At 37.3% G+C, this 16884-nt stretch overlaps 2 protein-coding genes across 4 annotated transcripts; both read left to right on the top strand.

Moving 5' to 3' along the window:
- Nucleotides 1-6568: 6568 nt before the first annotated feature.
- LOC140178976 (protein MAIN-LIKE 1-like) lies at nt 6569-7087 on the top strand. The gene has a single exon (XM_072216818.1). It carries the CDS (start codon nt 6569-6571, stop codon nt 7085-7087), a length of 519 nt encoding a protein of 172 aa, XP_072072919.1.
- Nucleotides 7088-11659: 4572 nt separating this feature from the next.
- LOC112794616 (uncharacterized) lies at nt 11660-16130 on the top strand. Of its 3 annotated transcripts, none has more exons than XM_025836608.3 (9): nt 11660-11804; nt 12444-12606; nt 13588-13676; nt 13763-13901; nt 14206-14280; nt 14440-14561; nt 14634-14709; nt 15470-15529; nt 15803-16130. In XM_025836608.3, the coding sequence occupies exons 2-9, from the start codon at nt 12484-12486 to the stop codon at nt 15947-15949; spliced, it is 831 nt and encodes a 276-aa protein (XP_025692393.1). In that variant the 5' UTR covers nt 11660-11804; nt 12444-12483; the 3' UTR covers nt 15950-16130. The 3 variants fall into 3 exon arrangements, with proteins under 3 accessions (XP_025692393.1, XP_025692405.1, XP_025692398.1); XM_025836613.3 differs by having other exon boundaries at nt 11756-11881; XM_025836620.3 differs by lacking the exon at nt 12444-12606 and having other exon boundaries at nt 11677-11804.
- Nucleotides 16131-16884: the final 754 nt, after the last annotated feature.

The following is a 16884-nucleotide window of genomic DNA, read 5'->3' as shown; positions in this document are numbered from 1 at the left end:
CTTAAAGTATAAAACTCGGACAGCGATCAAAGCCCAATGCCTCACCGACTTCATAGCAGAATACGCGGGAGATCAAGAGAAGCCAACTACATGGGAACTTTACGTAGATGGATCCTTAAACAAGACAGGAAGCAGTGCAGGCATAATACTGGCCGACGAAAGGGGAACCCAAATAGAGGTATCCCTCAAATTTGAATTCCCAGCTTCAAATAATCAAGCAAAGTATGAAGCCCTGATTGCAGGGTTGAAACTGGCAGAAGAGGTCGGTGCAACGAAAATGATGATATACAGCGACTCTCAAGTGGTAACCTCCCAGATAAATGGAGAGTATCAGGCCAAAGACCCAAACATGAGAAGGTACTTGGAAAAAACTCTGGAACACTTAGGGTACTTTGCGGAAACCGAAGTTAAGCATATAACTCGGGATCTCAATAGCAGAGCAGATGCCCTCTCCAAGTTAGCAAGCACCAAACCGGGAGGGAATAACAGAAGCCTGATCCAGGAAACTCTCCAAGAACCCTCTGTAGTAAAAGAAGAGGACAAACAAGATGTCCTAGAGGTAATTGGGCTAAACCTCGGATGGATGAATCCCTTGATCGAATACCTAAAATTCGACATCCTCCCCAAAGAGGAAAAGTGATTAAGAAAATTCGGAGGGAAGCACAACATTACACTTTGGTGAAAAATATCCTTTATAAAAGAGGAATATCAACACCATTGTTGAAGTGCGTACCGACCTCAAGGACCACTGAAGTACTAGAGGAGGTTCATAATGGGATCTGCGGAAACCATCTCGGAGCCAGGTCACTAGCCAGGAAAGTAATCCGAGCTAGATTCTACTGGCTGACCTTGCAGAAAGATGCCACAGAATTTGTAAAAAAGTGTCAACCATGCCAAATGCACGCAAATTTCCACGTGGCCCCCCCTGAGGAGCTAATCAGTATAACTTCTCCATGGCCCTTTGCAAAATGGGGGATGGATCTGTTAGGTCCTTTTCCCCAGGCCCCAGGACAAGTCAAATACTTGATTGTGGGAATAGACTACTTCACAAAGTGGATAGAAGCAGAACCATTAGCCACCATCACAGCCCAGAGAAGTCGGATGTTCCTCTACAAAAATATCATCATAAGGTATGGGATATCATATTCCATTACCACAGATAACAGAACCCAATTCACCGACTCTACCTTCAAAAGCCTAGTGGCCAGCATGAAGATCAAACACCAGTTCACCTCGGTAGAACATCCACAAGCAAACGGACAAGCCAAGGCAGCCAACAAAGTCATACTGGCAGGACTAAAGAAAAGACTATAAGATGCAAAAGGAGCCTGAGCTGAGGAGCTACCACAAGTATTATGGGCTTACCGGACGACGCCACAATCTGCCACTGGAGAAACGCCCTTCCGACTCATCTACGGCGTAGAAGCCACGATACCAGTAGAAATCAGCGAACAAAGTCCAATGGTGATTCTCCACGATGAGATCGGAAACATACAAGGGCACAAAGAGGAGCTCGAACTACTCCCTGAAGTCCGAGAGCAAGCCCAGATAAGAGAAGCAGCGTTGAAACAAAGGATGACTACCAGGTACAACAAAAAAGTCATTCGAAGAAGCTTCACCCCAAACGACTTGGTATTGATCAGAAACGACATTGGAGTCAACAAATCGGGGGAAGGAAAACTCGCTGCTAATTGGAAGGGACCATACAAAATTAGTGAGGTCTTAGGAAAAGGTTATTATAAGGTGACCGACCTAAACGGCACCGAGTTACCAAGGTCGTGGCATGCTTGCAACATGAAAAGGTACTATAGTTAAAAGCGAACTCTACTCCCTGATGTACTCTTTTCCCTACTTCACGATTTTTTCCCAAAAAACAAAGGGTTTTTTTCTGAAGAAGAGTTTTTAACGAGGCATCATAGTAGAGCCTAAGGGGAATAAGTTGCTAAAAAGCCCTTAGTAGCAGTAAAAATACCTTTCCAAATAAATAAAGATCTTTTTCAAATATCTCTTATAAAAATTCCTTCACGTTTATTTTCTTTTCTATGAAACGCGCCGACTTAAGCTCGACAAAGCGTGAAAATCCCATGAACCGACCTAGATGGTCGTCAGGATAAAACGACGAGGTACAAGTCGATGTAAAGAGGTTATAAAAGTTGATCGTAAGAAACTCGGAAACACTCCGACTCATAAGTCGAAATGAAAACCCGAGTAGAGAAGCTCGGAAACACTTCGACCCATAAATCGAAATGAAAAACCGAGCAGAAGAAAAACGCATCGCAAAAATAACCTAAGTCTTAAAAACTCAATAAACTGCAAAGTTGAGTATAAGGAATAGTGAAAAAGAGATCGAAAAACCTATTAAAAAAGCCAAAAGATTGTCCTAAGTTCTCAAAGCAAAAAAAGCTCAGAAGGACAGACAGGCTAAAGGAAAAGGTTTTTCAAAAGTCAAAGAAATTTTCTAAGTATCAAAAACAGAAAAAGCATGCACACGAAAGATAACTTAAACCCCTTATCCAAAAAAGGGGTATTTCTAAAATATTTTGTTTACAGCCTTAAAAGGCCAAATAAAATGTCAACTACCACCACCAACATAAAAAAGAGAGAGAGAGAGTTTAAAAAGAGGGAACCCACAGGCCGGGCCCCCATATAGCCAACAAATTTTTAAGCATCAGCACAAGGAGTAGTCGAATCACCACCAGAATCAGGAAGATTGGCCGCAACGCCATCAGGACCAGGGAGAGGGGCACCCACAGGAGTTGGAAGAGAAGTCTCGGGAGCCTTGGAAGAACTCGGAGCGTTGTCTGGTCGGGGAGGAGACTCTATGATTCTCTGACCCCGAGTCTTCAACTCGGACTTAGACACAGGTCGGGGAGGAAACACAATGGCCCCATCAATGACAATTTTGTCAGGGTCCAAAGGAGAGAGATCCAGATCGGGAGCAAGGACTCCGACCTGCTCCTTAAAAATCCTCCAAGCCTCATCGGCTCCCTTAGCAATAGAGTCCTCCAACTCGGCATAAGCAGTCCAAGAATTTAACAAGTCCTTCCTCACCTCCACGAGGTCCTTGAACAAGCTCAAATAACTCTCCTGCGCCTTCTTCCTTAAGCCCTTCTCCATATTGCATTGGGATTGTAACTTGCTCCCCTTCTCCCGAAGGCCATCCCTCGCCTCCTTCAATTTAGCGACCTCCTCCTTCAACTCCTTCTCATGTTTCTGATACATGAGAAGCCTTTCCTCCAACTCTTCAACCCTCGAAGTTGAACCCATAGAGCTAAGAGGAGTCTTCTAAAAAATATCAAGAAACTTAGTGCACACCGCCGCCGCCCTGATATTTTCCTGAGCTAGAATAGTGAGGTGGTTCCGGACAGAAACATCATCCATACCTATACGAGTATGGGGATAGATGTATTTCCGGATAAATGCAGGAGCATCCACCTTAGCCTCACCTTCAAAAGAAGAGGAAGACTCTAAAGTCTTGCGCTTCTTCTTGTCTAGCTCAGGAAAAGATCGGGAGGAAGGGGGCGGCTGAGAAGAGGCCGAGGAGGAAACAACAATAGGACGAGAAGAGGTCCCCAAATTTTGGGAAGAAGGAGGAGGAAGAGGAAGAGGAGAGCTAGCTACCCTGGCGCTGCTGGTCCTGGCACGGGACCTCGCTTTGGCCTTCTGGACCCTCTGGTAAGATTCACTGGAATTCCTTTTCGCCATCTTTGTAAAAAGCAATTAGTAGCCAAAAAGTCAGACAAGTCGGAAAAACAAGATACAAGTCGGAAACAAAGCAGAAAGACAAAGGCTACCTAATTGTGCCTGGACAAAGGTCGGCGACCCCTGGAGAAATTTTTTGGTATCCAGATATGGGGCCCTCCCCCACATTTCTCGGAGGAACCCCACAATGGCTGCCTCCACCTCATCCAAGTCATCCAAACCATATTTCTCACAGGGGGAGGCCTCCAACCAGTATAGAGGAAAGTGAGGAACAGAATTTTCATCCAGAAAAAAGGGGTGGTGACCCTCTACACCTTGAACTTTGAAAAAATAATTTTTGAAGTCATGGAAGGATTCATCAAAAAGGGTGAAAACTCTCCGACCTTGTATGGCTCGGAAAGACACCCATTGCTGCTTGTTATTTAGCCCACTGAAGGGCTTGGTCATGTGGAAAAGATAGAAGAAAATCCTCAAAGAGGTCAAAAAATCTAAGGCGTGGCTAATAAACTGGTAAATTTTCAGAAAACCCCAAGAATTGGGGTGAAGTTGGGTAGGAGTAACTCGGCAGTGACATAAAACGACTATTTCAAAATCAGAAAATGGAAGAAAAACACCCAAACGGGTAATCATGCTTTCATACATGTAGAAAAAATGAGGGACCTCCTCAGTATCCCTCCCAAAACAAACCCGGTCTTCCAGACCCGGGACCACCAATTCATACTTTAGCTCATCCTCCTCAGAAGTACAAATATGGTGATGAGTACGGAGATTGGTGATAAACTCGGCATCAACCAAGGGTTCCTCCCCTAAGACCGTAACATCAACCCACTGAACAAGAACTTCTACAGAAGACATTTTTCCCTAGGGTACGATGAAAACCTACAAAGGAAAAAGAAAAAAGAATAAAAAACGAGAGTTCCTAAGGGGACAGAGAATCTAACAGAAACCTACGGCGTCACCTTCTCCCTCTCCAAAGAAAATAAAAGGCATGCAAATAGAAGCACTTAATAAAAGGGAAGAAAGAACCAACCTTTGCCTGAAAAGGGGTAAAGAAAGATGAAAGCCTTCAACGAAAGTGTTCCACGAACAGATACGAAAGTGTTCCACGAACAGATGAAAGGGAAAATTTGAAAAATCGAAGAAACGAAACAACGAAAGAAGGGGGAAGCACTTATAAGCATGTTAGGGGCATAATGGTAAAAATGGAAGCGGTCATTAATGAATGCACCGTTACCAAGGTAATTAATACCTACGCATACCTCTAATGGACGCGACGTTTGATTAGACGTAACTGTGAAAATCAAAAGTCACGAAAATTCACGTCGGTCCCCTCACAAGTCGGTTACGACCCCGAGTAGAATACTCGAACCCAAATCTTAAAAGAAATTGGGCTCGAGTAGGGGCACTGTTCATACCCTAGCCCAACGATAAGGCCCAGGTCCCAACAAAAGGCCCAACCCGAAAGGGTTGAGCCGCCTTGTACCGACCTCCTCCCTACGAAGTCGGTTCTTACCACGACTAACCTTAAAGAAGTCGGGGACGAAGATTAGCTGGCAGATAATCACTCATTCAAATGAGTAACTGCTCCTAAAATCTCTCTACCCACTTTCAGGAGCCATATCTCAACCTCCCTAAGATAAAGGGGGCGGTTATCCACCTCAAAAGGCGGAACTACTTCAGCGGTGGTTACGGGTTCACCCCTATAAATACACTGACATCTCTCAGGTATCTCAGAAGCCCAATACTCTCTAGACCTGTTTTGCCCCTTTGCTGACTTTGGTATCGGAGTGTCTTTGCAGGTATCACCCCTCATTCTCCCTTACACAAGTCGGACGGGGGCCTTGGATCACCAACTCACTTGGACGTTTCATCGTTCAGACGATTGGGCCAACCAAACTTGTCCAACCCATTAATCTCCGATTACCCATCGTAATAAGTATATTTTTATTTTTTTTTGTTATTTTGAGATTAATTTTATGTTATAAAAAGACTATAATATAATAAAATGTATATTATATGATGTAATAAAAATTTTATAATAAAATATATTCTTTTTACAATAAAATATAAAAATACTATAGTAAAATAAATATACATTCTGTTAATAAACAAAAATATATGTTGCAAATATTCAAAATTTTAATATATAAGTGTTAAGATAATAAATAAATAAATAAATGAATAAATAAATAAATAAATAAATAAATACGAATTAGAAAATAATATATGCATTGTTATTAAAAAGTAGAAAAATATTAGTTTTTCATGCATGAGTAAAAAAAAATCGCTCATTTATATCAATTTAAAAATATAACAATAATAATAATAATAATAATAATAATAATAATAATAATAATAATAATAATAATAATAATAATATACAAATAATAACAATATAATATAATATATACATATATATTTACGGTTTGTATACTAATAAATATATGCATAAAGTTTTTAAATAGTAAATATTTTGAATTTTTTAACATAAATATGCGTATGTTAATAAATAAATAATATTATAATAAATTAAATAAGTAAGGCGTATAAAATATATTTAAAAAATAAATATTATAATAAATAAGAAATTTAAATTTTTAATAAATAAATAAATAAATAGATAAACTATGTTGAATATTTTAATAAATAAGATATTAAAATAAATATGTGAATGTTTATTAATATATTTATAAGGATTATTATTTAAATAATGTAATAGATATCTTTGTTGATGCAGTCTAACTGGAATTTGTTGGTGCGTAAACTGGATCCGCCACAGACGTAGAATCCGATAGTGGAGAACTACTTACGCGCCACAGGATTCTATCATGTCTCTAGAATTGGAGTCATAAGAGGATTTCACCCCATGTTAGCTGCTCTGGTTGAAAGGTGGAGGCCTGAAACTCACACATTTGTATTGCCGATCGGTGAGGTTACAGTGACATTAGAGGATGTCGCTCATATATTCGGACTACCCATTGATGGAGAGGCTGTCAATGGATGGACAGATAGTAGTGGCGAGTTCGTTCAAAGTCAGGGCATAGCGATATTCGGTCGTGAGCCATCAGTCAGTGGTAATGCGAAGTCCTATATAAAGCTGGGATGTGTTCGACGTATTAGAGACGCAAAGCTGTTGGACACTGACGAGTCTATCAGGAGATACGTCAGATGTCATATCTTCTGTTTGTTAGGGTCGACCCTATTCACGGACAAGTCGACTGCATATGCCCATGCGAAATATCTACCGCTGCTTCGCGATTTCGAGCGGATCCATACTTATAGTTGGGGGTCAGCTTGTCTCGCACATCTTTATAGAGCACTATGTCGTGCATCACGATATGATACAAAGGAGATGGATGGTCCTCTAAATCTCTTGTTTGTTTGAGCATGGGAGCGAATGCCGTGTCTTGCTCCCGTACCGAGACAAACGCTTCCACCGGCCGAGATACCAGTTGCCATGAGGTAATAAGACTTATTTAGTTATGTGTTATATTCATGATGCACATATGACATATGATGAGTTATTTAAATTTTTTCAATTAACAATGTTTCAGGTGGAGTCATTCGGAACGGACCACAGCGTGGTCATCGAAGACCGTGGAGACATTCAGGCATGATATAGATTACATGCAGGAGGTAAGTAGTTATGGTTCTTCTAATCCGTTTTTTGAACCATTATTGTTAGGGTTCTAATATACCAATAATACTGTGGCAGTTTGAGTGGCGGCCGTATGACGGGTTGATCGTCCCCGACGACTTGCATCCCCATCTTGAGGTGTGTGACATCGTTACTCCGTTATTGTCATTCGAGTGTGTAGAGTGGCACCCTGCGGACCGAGTGATGCGTCAGTTTGGATATGTACAACCTCCTCCAGGGGTACCAAGGGATATTTGGTGCACGAAATTGTGATCATCAATGGCGCCATCAACATGGTACGCACAATTGCAATCTCAACTCTTTATCACAACTTCGCATAACTAACCAGCAAGTGCACTGGGTCGTCCAAGTAATAAACCTTACGCGAGTAAGGGTCGATCCCACGGAGATTGTTGGTATGAAGCAAGCTATGGTCATCTTGTAAATCTCAGTCAGACAGACTCAAATGGTTATGAATGATTTATGAACAAAGCATAAAATAAAGATAGAAATACTTATGTAATTCATTGGTGAGAATTTCAGATAAGCGTATAGAGATGCTTTGTCCCTTCCGTCTCTTTGCTTTCCTACTGTCTTCATCCAACCCTTCTTACTCCTTTCCATGGCAAGCTGTATGTAGGGTTTCACCATTGTCAGTGGCTACCTCCCATCCTCTCAGTGAAAATGTTCAACGCGCTCTGTCACAGCACGACTATTCAGCTATCGGTTCTCGATCATGTCGGAATAGAATCCAGTGATTCTTTTGTGTCTGTCACTAACGCCCCACAATCGCGAGTTTGAAGCTCGTCATAGTCATTCAATCCTTGAATCCTACTCAGAATACCACAGACAAGGTTTAGACCTTCCAGATTCTCTTGAATGCCGCCATCAATTCTAGCTTATACCACGAAGATTCCGATTAAGGGATCCAAGAGATATCCACTCAATCTAAGGTAGAACGGAGGTGGTTGTCAGGCACACGTTCATAAGTGAGAATGATGATAAGTGTCACAGATCAAGTTGAGGAACAAGTGATATCTTAGAACAAGAATAAGCCGAATTGAATAGAAGAACAATAGTAATTGCATTAATACTCGAGGTACAGCAGAGCTCCACACCTTAATCAATGGTGTGTAGAAACTCCACCGTTGAAAATACATAAGAACAAGGTCTAGGCATGGCCGAGAGGCCAACCCCCAAAACGTGATCAAAAGATTCAAGGATCTCAAGATCAAAATACAATAGCAAAAGGTCCTATTTGTAGAGAACTAGTAGCCTAGGGTTTACAAAGATGAGTAAATGACATAAAAATCCACTTTCGGGCCCACTTGGTGTGTGCTTGGGCTGAGCATTGAAGCATTTTCGTGTAGAGACTTTTCTTGGAGTTAAACGCCAGCTTTTGTGCCAGTTTGGGCTTTTAACTCCCATTCTTGTGTCAGTTCCGGTGTTTAACGCCGGGCAGTTTTGAGCTGATTTGGAATGCCGGTTTGGGCCATCAAATCTCGGGCAAAGTATGGACAATTATACATTTCTGGAAAGCTCAGGATGTCTACTTTCCAACGCAGTTGAGAGCGCGCCAATTGGGCTTCTGTAACTCCAGAAAATCCACTTCGAGTGTAGGGAGGTCAGAATCCAACAGCATCTGCAATCCTTTTCAGCCTCTGAATCAGATTTTTGCTCAAATCCCTCAATTTCGGCCAGAAAATACCTGAAATCACAGAAAAACACACAAACTCATAGTAAAGTCTAGAAAAGTGAATTTTAACTAAAAACTAATAAAAATATAATAAAAACTAACTAAAACATACTAAAAACATACTAAAAACAATGCCAAAAAGTGTATAAATTATCCGCTCATCAATATTCCAGTTGACCATCATTCGTATCTCCCAACAACCTTTTTTCCGTATCAAGCTAGCTCGGATAAGCCAGTCACATCCGCGCCCGTACATCTTGCATTTTGCATAGAACGTCTATGGCTCAGACTCATACACCTCATAGTCAACTCCTTTAGCAATAGTGAAACTTCTAATTGCTGCGACGACCGACTTTCTAGAACTGTATTTCATTCCAATCCGGAACTCCCCGTCCTCACCATCGGCAATGCCTATGTCAACAAAATTAAAAAATAGTAAAAAAAAATTAAAGTTAAAATTTAAAATAGATATCTTTACTAACATTTTAAGAATATTCAACTATTTTAATTTTCAGCGGTTCGGTTAGACCGGTTTACCGAGATTGACCGATTTTTATCGGTTCATTTCCGGTTTCACCGATTCATACTGGTTCGTTTCCTTATTCGGTTTAATTAACGGACCGGACCGGTTTAATATTTGGTTCACCAGTTTTCCGGTCGAACCGACCGACTCAGTCCGGTCCGGTCCGGTTAAGACAACACTGTTTATTACTCAATCGAACGTATAAACTAACAAAAAATTATTATTTAGTCACCACATACCTATGTTTGTATATTCCGGAAACTCGGGGGCATGCATGGCCTCGAGATCCAACTCACGCATAAAAGATGGAACGTCCATCGGTTGACTGCTTGACGGACCCACCACTACATTCTCTGCTGCTGCCTCAACTCCCACATTACCATCCTCATCTTCGTCGCCGGCCTCATAAGTGGCTTCGAAGTCATCTTCGCTGTCACTATTCATTCCTTGGTACACTGCAACTCTATCATCATGTATATCTATATCATTCTGAACCGCCACTGCCTCTACAGTTTCAAAATCAATGTACACCTCAATCTGTGGGTGTCGCATCTGAGTCTGCTGGTGAATTTGAAACATCTTCTGCATACTCGCTTCATCAGTGATCGGCATGGCATCAAACTGTATTAGACCACCAAAAACCACAACCGGATTCCGGTACAGAATTCTACTCACTCTCATTAATGTACCATTCTCCATGCTTTGACAGAGGCCGTTCTGCAGCTCCATTAACGTCATCGTGCATGGAACCACAAACGAAAACGGATTCTGGGACACAAACCTCACTCCCTCATGAGTATTACATATTATCTCACCGTTGCGATACACCACCAAATTTGCAGTTCCCTCCATTACACCAACAACAGCCTCTAAGAATCCTCACAACACACTCAAATCTCACTCACTATGGAAAACACTCTCGAGCTCTTCCTTATATAGAGCAGTGCACTTAACACGCCCCCACGTGCTGCCTGTCTCAACCAATCACGCTTTGACACGTGTCAGAACGCCCCTGCGTGTTGACTCATCACGCCCCACGTGCTGCACCTCCTGGCCAATCACTCGTCGCCACATCAGCATGCCCCTCTACGTGCTGCACCTCCTGGCCAACGACATTCAGCCACGTCAGCACGCCCCCTGCGTGCTGACTCAGCACGCCCCCTGCGTGCTGCTTACGTGGCTCAACCACAGCATGCCACCTAGCCTCCACGCCCCCTACGTGTTGAAGGCACCACGCCCTCTGCGTGTTACCCCTTCATCTGACACGTCTATCTATTTGTAATATACACAGTTACTCCATTTTCACCCAATATACCAAAATATTTTCCATATTTAAATTAATAAGCCAAAATTTGTTGTAAATTATAGTTTCAACAATAAAATTATACTGATATTAATTATTAATTAAAAATATATCTATATTAATCAATATGACCATTGATAAAAATAATAATATTAGTATCAATGATACTAGATATCTATATCTATTTATTTAAATCACATAAAATATTTTTAAAATATTAAATCACCGACAAAAATACCTATAAATTTGTTAATGAAAAAAATATTTCAAAAAAGTTTTAGAGATTGCATTTGGATAAATAGAATATTTTTATTCTTAAAACTGGATGATTTTACGCTAAATATTTTTTTTTTGGCAATCATTTTTGTTAATGGCCAAAAGTATATTTAAAAATGCAGAAATATTTTGGTATGTTTTTTTATTATATATTTTTAAATAATTATTCAAATATCTAATTTCAAATCAAATGCACAAATACTTCTTGGCAACTTATTAAAAAAATATTATTATTATTTTTATTATATTTTAAAAATACTGTTGTTAATAGTTTGGTCGTTAATATTTGTAATAGTAAATTTTTTTGTTATTCATGGTATTTTTTAATATGACAGATTAAGAATTAATTTATTGTGAACTCTATTTAAAGAGTTTGTTATTGACCAATAAATTATTGTATGCACAGAATTTGAACCCTATATTTATTTAAACGGACGAATGAACTGATGCCAAATTCATTTTGTTAACATTTGTAATAGTTTATTCTTCATTTTTAATAGTGGATATTAATATTTCATAAATAATGAGAATACATATTCACTCTTAATAATTGTGTATAGTACGTATTCTAGAAGATAAGAGTGAGCGAAGGGATAAAACATAAGGAAAATGCAATTCATTCTTCAATTTTCCGTAGAAATGCCTGCGTAGCATTTCTCTCTCTCTGGTACCCTGTCTCTCTAAAGTTTCAAGCTTTGAATTCAATTGAATTTAATGTGGCTAATAGTAGTAGTTATGAATGGGGTATCCCAGATTCCTTTTACCATTTTCTTTCTTTTTTAGTCTTTTGCTTATTTCAATTCATTTTCTTTTCCCTTTTTGTTCTTTTCCGGTTAACTCTTTCTGTTCTTCGTTCTATTTCCAGCTCTTTCTTTTTGTTTTCTTTCCATTGTTCTTAGGTAACGCATTAGCACCTTTGTTTGATTCATTGTTGTTGTTGGTTACAATATGTGATGAAGTTCCCTCTCCTTTTGTGTCCATTTGTTGATTTTATATGATGAGAGGTTTGTTTGTTTTCCAAGAAATTATACATAATAATCTTAAATTGGTTCCTTACCTATGGGATTAGCTAGTCAACTTGCATTTCTTGTGATGAACTAATTAATAATTATTGTTCATTATTTGGAGGTTTCATTTTTCTAATATATATTTAGTTATTGTTAATTTATTGTATTTCAGTTGTTGCTTGTTGGTGAGATTACTTACAAGTTAAAACTGTTCTTTATTGTATGTATGTTTGAACTTTGAAGTAGTTTTCTTTGAGCTGTGGCACTCAGATATGAATTGTGATGCCTTTTTGGTGCAGTTTGTTCTGATTTAGTGATTTTCAACAAGGAGGAGATTGGATGGGACTTATTGCTTCTTTCGATTTCTCGACCGGTTCTGTTTTGTCTTATGACTTTGCTAGTTCTAGAAAAGAATTTCAATGGCTGGCATCTGTATTCACAGGCATCATCTTTTGTGTTATTGTAAGTCAAGTCCAATAGTTATGAGTGGCTTTCATGTAGAAAATATCAAATTAGATAACTTTTTAGGAATTTAAAGGAGGATGGAATGCAGCAATAGCATTTTATGAGAACATATGATTAACAGAAAGAAAGACTATGATTTTTATATATTACCTTTTTTTTTGTTACTGTTAGTGTGTGTGTGGTTTTTTTCTGTTCCCAATAATGGTTGCTTTGAAAATTTGTTACCCTCCTAAATTAAAATATTGTAAACTAGAGGAACTAACTTGTACAAAGAACAACACAAGAAATCAAATTGTGGAGTGGAACATCATTCAAAAAGCATGATTTGTTATAAAAAGCAAACCTGCCTATTCGTGTCTATTTTTATGATGAAGATGTTTGTAGTGGTTTGTATTGGATGCATGTTCAAGTGGGTAGTTTAAGGTTATTGATGTACTGAAATTACAATTAGGCTAGTTTCGAAACAAATAAACCTTTTGGATTGCTCTATTAGCTACTTCAGTTCAAAGAAATATGTTTTGGTCCTGTTCTTAAGCTTTTTCTTTTTCTTTTTGTTACTCCCGAGATAACTTTCCGTAGATGATGAACCATTGCTTTAACAATTCTGAAGAAGAATCGAAGTTTTCACTACCTGGCAAAGTATTGGATTAAGTCGTTGTCAACATAAACACTTGGAGATGATTTTAGTCCTACTGCTTATATATACTTCCAGGAAGTGAATTTATATTCCTTTATAGCTCACTTAGATTTGGACTTGTTCTAAAGACCATGAAGATCATTTTAGCTGACCTTGCCTTGTTCAAGGATGAAATTAGCCCTGACTGTTTGTTATTGTGGATTCCCGACTCCCTAGTCTTTACCCCTTTCCAATTGATCTTGTCATTAAAAATATGTCCTGATTTATATGAATAGGATATATTGCTAAAAGAATTATTGACCTATCAATTTGTAAATTGTTTCTTTTTTATTATCTTGAAGGTTTATAGATTGATGGATATTATGAGTTCTCTGTTGTTCATGAGATATGGCAAATTGAGCGATAAACAGAAAATAGAATGGAATAACAGGTAAAATTCCTTGTGTTATGATTTCAGTCTGTAGATTTGTTCCATAATTGATACTTTTGCTTGAACAACAACATTTTGTATTGCAGGGGATTCTCTACTGTTCATGCTATTTTTGCATCTGTTGTATCTTTTTACCTCCTTATGAGATCAGATCTCTTCAGTGACGATTCACGTGAAGAGCTAATTGTTCATAGATCGTCTACCTTCTCAAATTCAGTATTGGGAGTAAGTCTCTGTTATGACAAAAGTTAATCTTAATTCTATCCAGTTTATGTAATGACATGGTGATGCATGTATCCTTGTTAATAAAATGTGCAGACTTATGATAATTCTTACTGTTACTTTGTATGCTGCATACAACATATTTAAATATATTTTTCTATGCTTTAATTTGCCTTTAGCTCCCTTTTTTTTGTCACAATGTTTCTTTCTCCTAATCTTCTTAGTAATGTTATTTTTTAGGAGTTATTACTATGCTGATTGTTCAATTAGTTTGTTTGCTAATATATTCTTCCTTTTCTTTTTCCAGATTTCTGTAGGTTATTTTCTAACAGATTTGGCAATGATTCTTTGGTATTATCCAGCCTTAGGGGGTATAGAATATGTAAGTTGACAACATAAGTTTTCTTGCTATTGATGATGTATTACATGATATCGGATACCGTGTTCTTTCAGCATCTCTTTTACTTTCAAGATGCATTGAACACAATTGCAAGTTATGTGATTTAGAAGTGGCAGACGAACCTCATTCGTTTACATGTAGATTCTGCACCACGGGCTATCCTTGTTTTCAATCATCCAAGCTTTGCTAAGTGGTCAAGCACAGATCTACATACTGATGGTTCTTTTCACTGAGAGCACAACTCCTTTCGTAAATCTGAGATGGTAATATATTCTTTCGAAATCCCTTTCGCTTTTACAGGCTTCGAAATATTGATGTTTTAATTGCATATACAGGCACTTGGATGTAGCTGGTCTCAAGAGCTCCAAACTTTACATTTGGAATGGCGTTGCTTTGTTCTTCGGGTGGTTGGTACTGTCTGAACATACTTTTCATCTCAACTCTAGTTGCACTATTTTGATTAGGTTGCAAAAAGTACCTTAAGGAATTGTATATGGCCATCTATGATTTTGTTTTGGTTCTTTATTTTTGCACTTTTGCTATTTAGGGTCTGGATGAACCATATTTGGGCTAAACAGGCAAGATAGAAAGCAATAGTTAACAAAATAATTAGAAGGGATGATCAAAAGGGTTTTAAGTTCTAACCATGAAAAATGTGGACTGTTGCATGTCTGAGTATTAATCCTTACGGAGATGTTTTTTCTCTGTCTTGGAGAAAAACATTTTTTTTAAACTTACAAAACTATTAAAGTGGTTGACATGAGCTTCTGAAGGCTTATGTATGTTAAGAGTCATGAAACCATCTCTGGTAAAAACTTAAGATATATTAGTTAGAGGCACATGAATAGTTATATATCTTCATACCCTCTCCTATTGGAAGCATTTGGTACTTGTCTTGAGACAGAAAGGAGAAATATAATAAACAGAGATGCATCTCCTCTCCTGTATTCCTTTTCGTTTGTCGTGTAGAAAATCGACTTAAAATATTTCCTAATTGTGTCCTCTGTTTTAGAATTACAAAAATTATCCAACAAGGACACATGCATCTACATGGTATCACAATGGTTTGTTTATGTTTCATAGATTATAAATTCAAGTATGGGACTACTTTACTCTAGTTCTTGTTGTTTGTCTTACTGACTTTTATCCCCTCATATTTTCTGCGCTGCAGATTGCTAGGATTATTCTTTTCATATTCTTTTTTCTCCACATGTATAACCATTTTGATGAGGCAAGCATCCTTCTGTGTTATCCATCCTCTATGGAAAAATGTTGTGTACTCATTGTACTTCGTACATCGAGCCAACTCTACACTCCATAGACGTGTGATGGCTCGGTGTACGATGCAAAAGTTAGCACAAATGACTTAACTTTGTCTTGAATGTAGTTGTTTACTCCCTCCGTCCAGGAATAACTCACATTGCTAAAATTGGTAAGTGCGGTTATTTCTGAGCGGAGAGAGTAGTAAATGAATCTAAAACTATTTCTTGTTACCGATTTTCAGGTCAAGCAGATCTTCCCTCTGGGTTACTATAGCGTGCTCACTGTGCCTGCTACGTTGGCTATGATGAACGTATATTGGTTCTGGAAGATTGCGAGGGGAATGGTTAAAACTCTTGCGAAAGCAAAAGCGAAAAAGCATGACGAGTGAGCTTACCACGCAACCCTGTGTTCTATGTACAAAAAACCAGTGCCTTGATGTATGAGATGGCCATTTTGATTGATTTTAAGTACAGTTGCAACCAACATTTTCTTGTTAACTAGTAAGATTCAGTGATGATGTATATTCTGAACCATTGCTTTCTATAAATTACAGGAGCTAAATTTCTAAAGAAGTATCCAACAACATTTAAACATGGAATCAATAAAAGTAAACTATGGTCTACAAGACATACAAACACATTTTTAAATATAAAACTAATATATAAACAATTAATATTAGTGTTTTTATATTTTATTAATGTTATATTTGTGTCGTATTTAAAATGTCAATAAATTTTAAATAAAAAATTAATTAAATAAAAAAATTTAATTTTAATATATTAACAGTATAAAATGTTCTATACAATTGGATAACTATATCGATATTTTTTAGATGATTATTTATGTAATTAATAAAAAATAATTATTTTTATTGATATACTGTTATATTATATAATTTAATATATATATGTAAAATTATTTTATATTAATATTATATTAAAATTAAATTCAAATAAAAATTTGCAGTTAACAAGTGTCTAAATATGAGACATTGACTAATATAAGACACAAATGTTCAGTGAGTGTGACTAGATATTGTAATTTTTATTTTAATAATATTTTTTTATAAGTTTATGTAAATATATAATAAAAAATTATATATAAAGTGATATTATTAAAAATATTATTTTTCTATAATTTAAGTAAATTAAAAAATAAAAATTACAAAAAAATTATAATTCTTTATAAAAAATTAATAAAATAATAAATTATAAATAAAAATTTAATATAATTAATTTTATGTAAAATTAATAATTAAAAAATATTAAATAATGTGATAAATTTAATTAAATTATTATTTAATAGTTCTCGACTATCAACTTT

Source organism: Arachis hypogaea, chromosome 1 (genome assembly GCF_003086295.3).
Source record: "Arachis hypogaea cultivar Tifrunner chromosome 1, arahy.Tifrunner.gnm2.J5K5, whole genome shotgun sequence".
Lineage (NCBI taxonomy): Eukaryota > Viridiplantae > Streptophyta > Magnoliopsida > Fabales > Fabaceae > Arachis > Arachis hypogaea.
The sequence above is the reverse complement of the archived record's forward strand: the minus strand, read 5'-3'. Positions and strand labels throughout refer to the sequence as shown.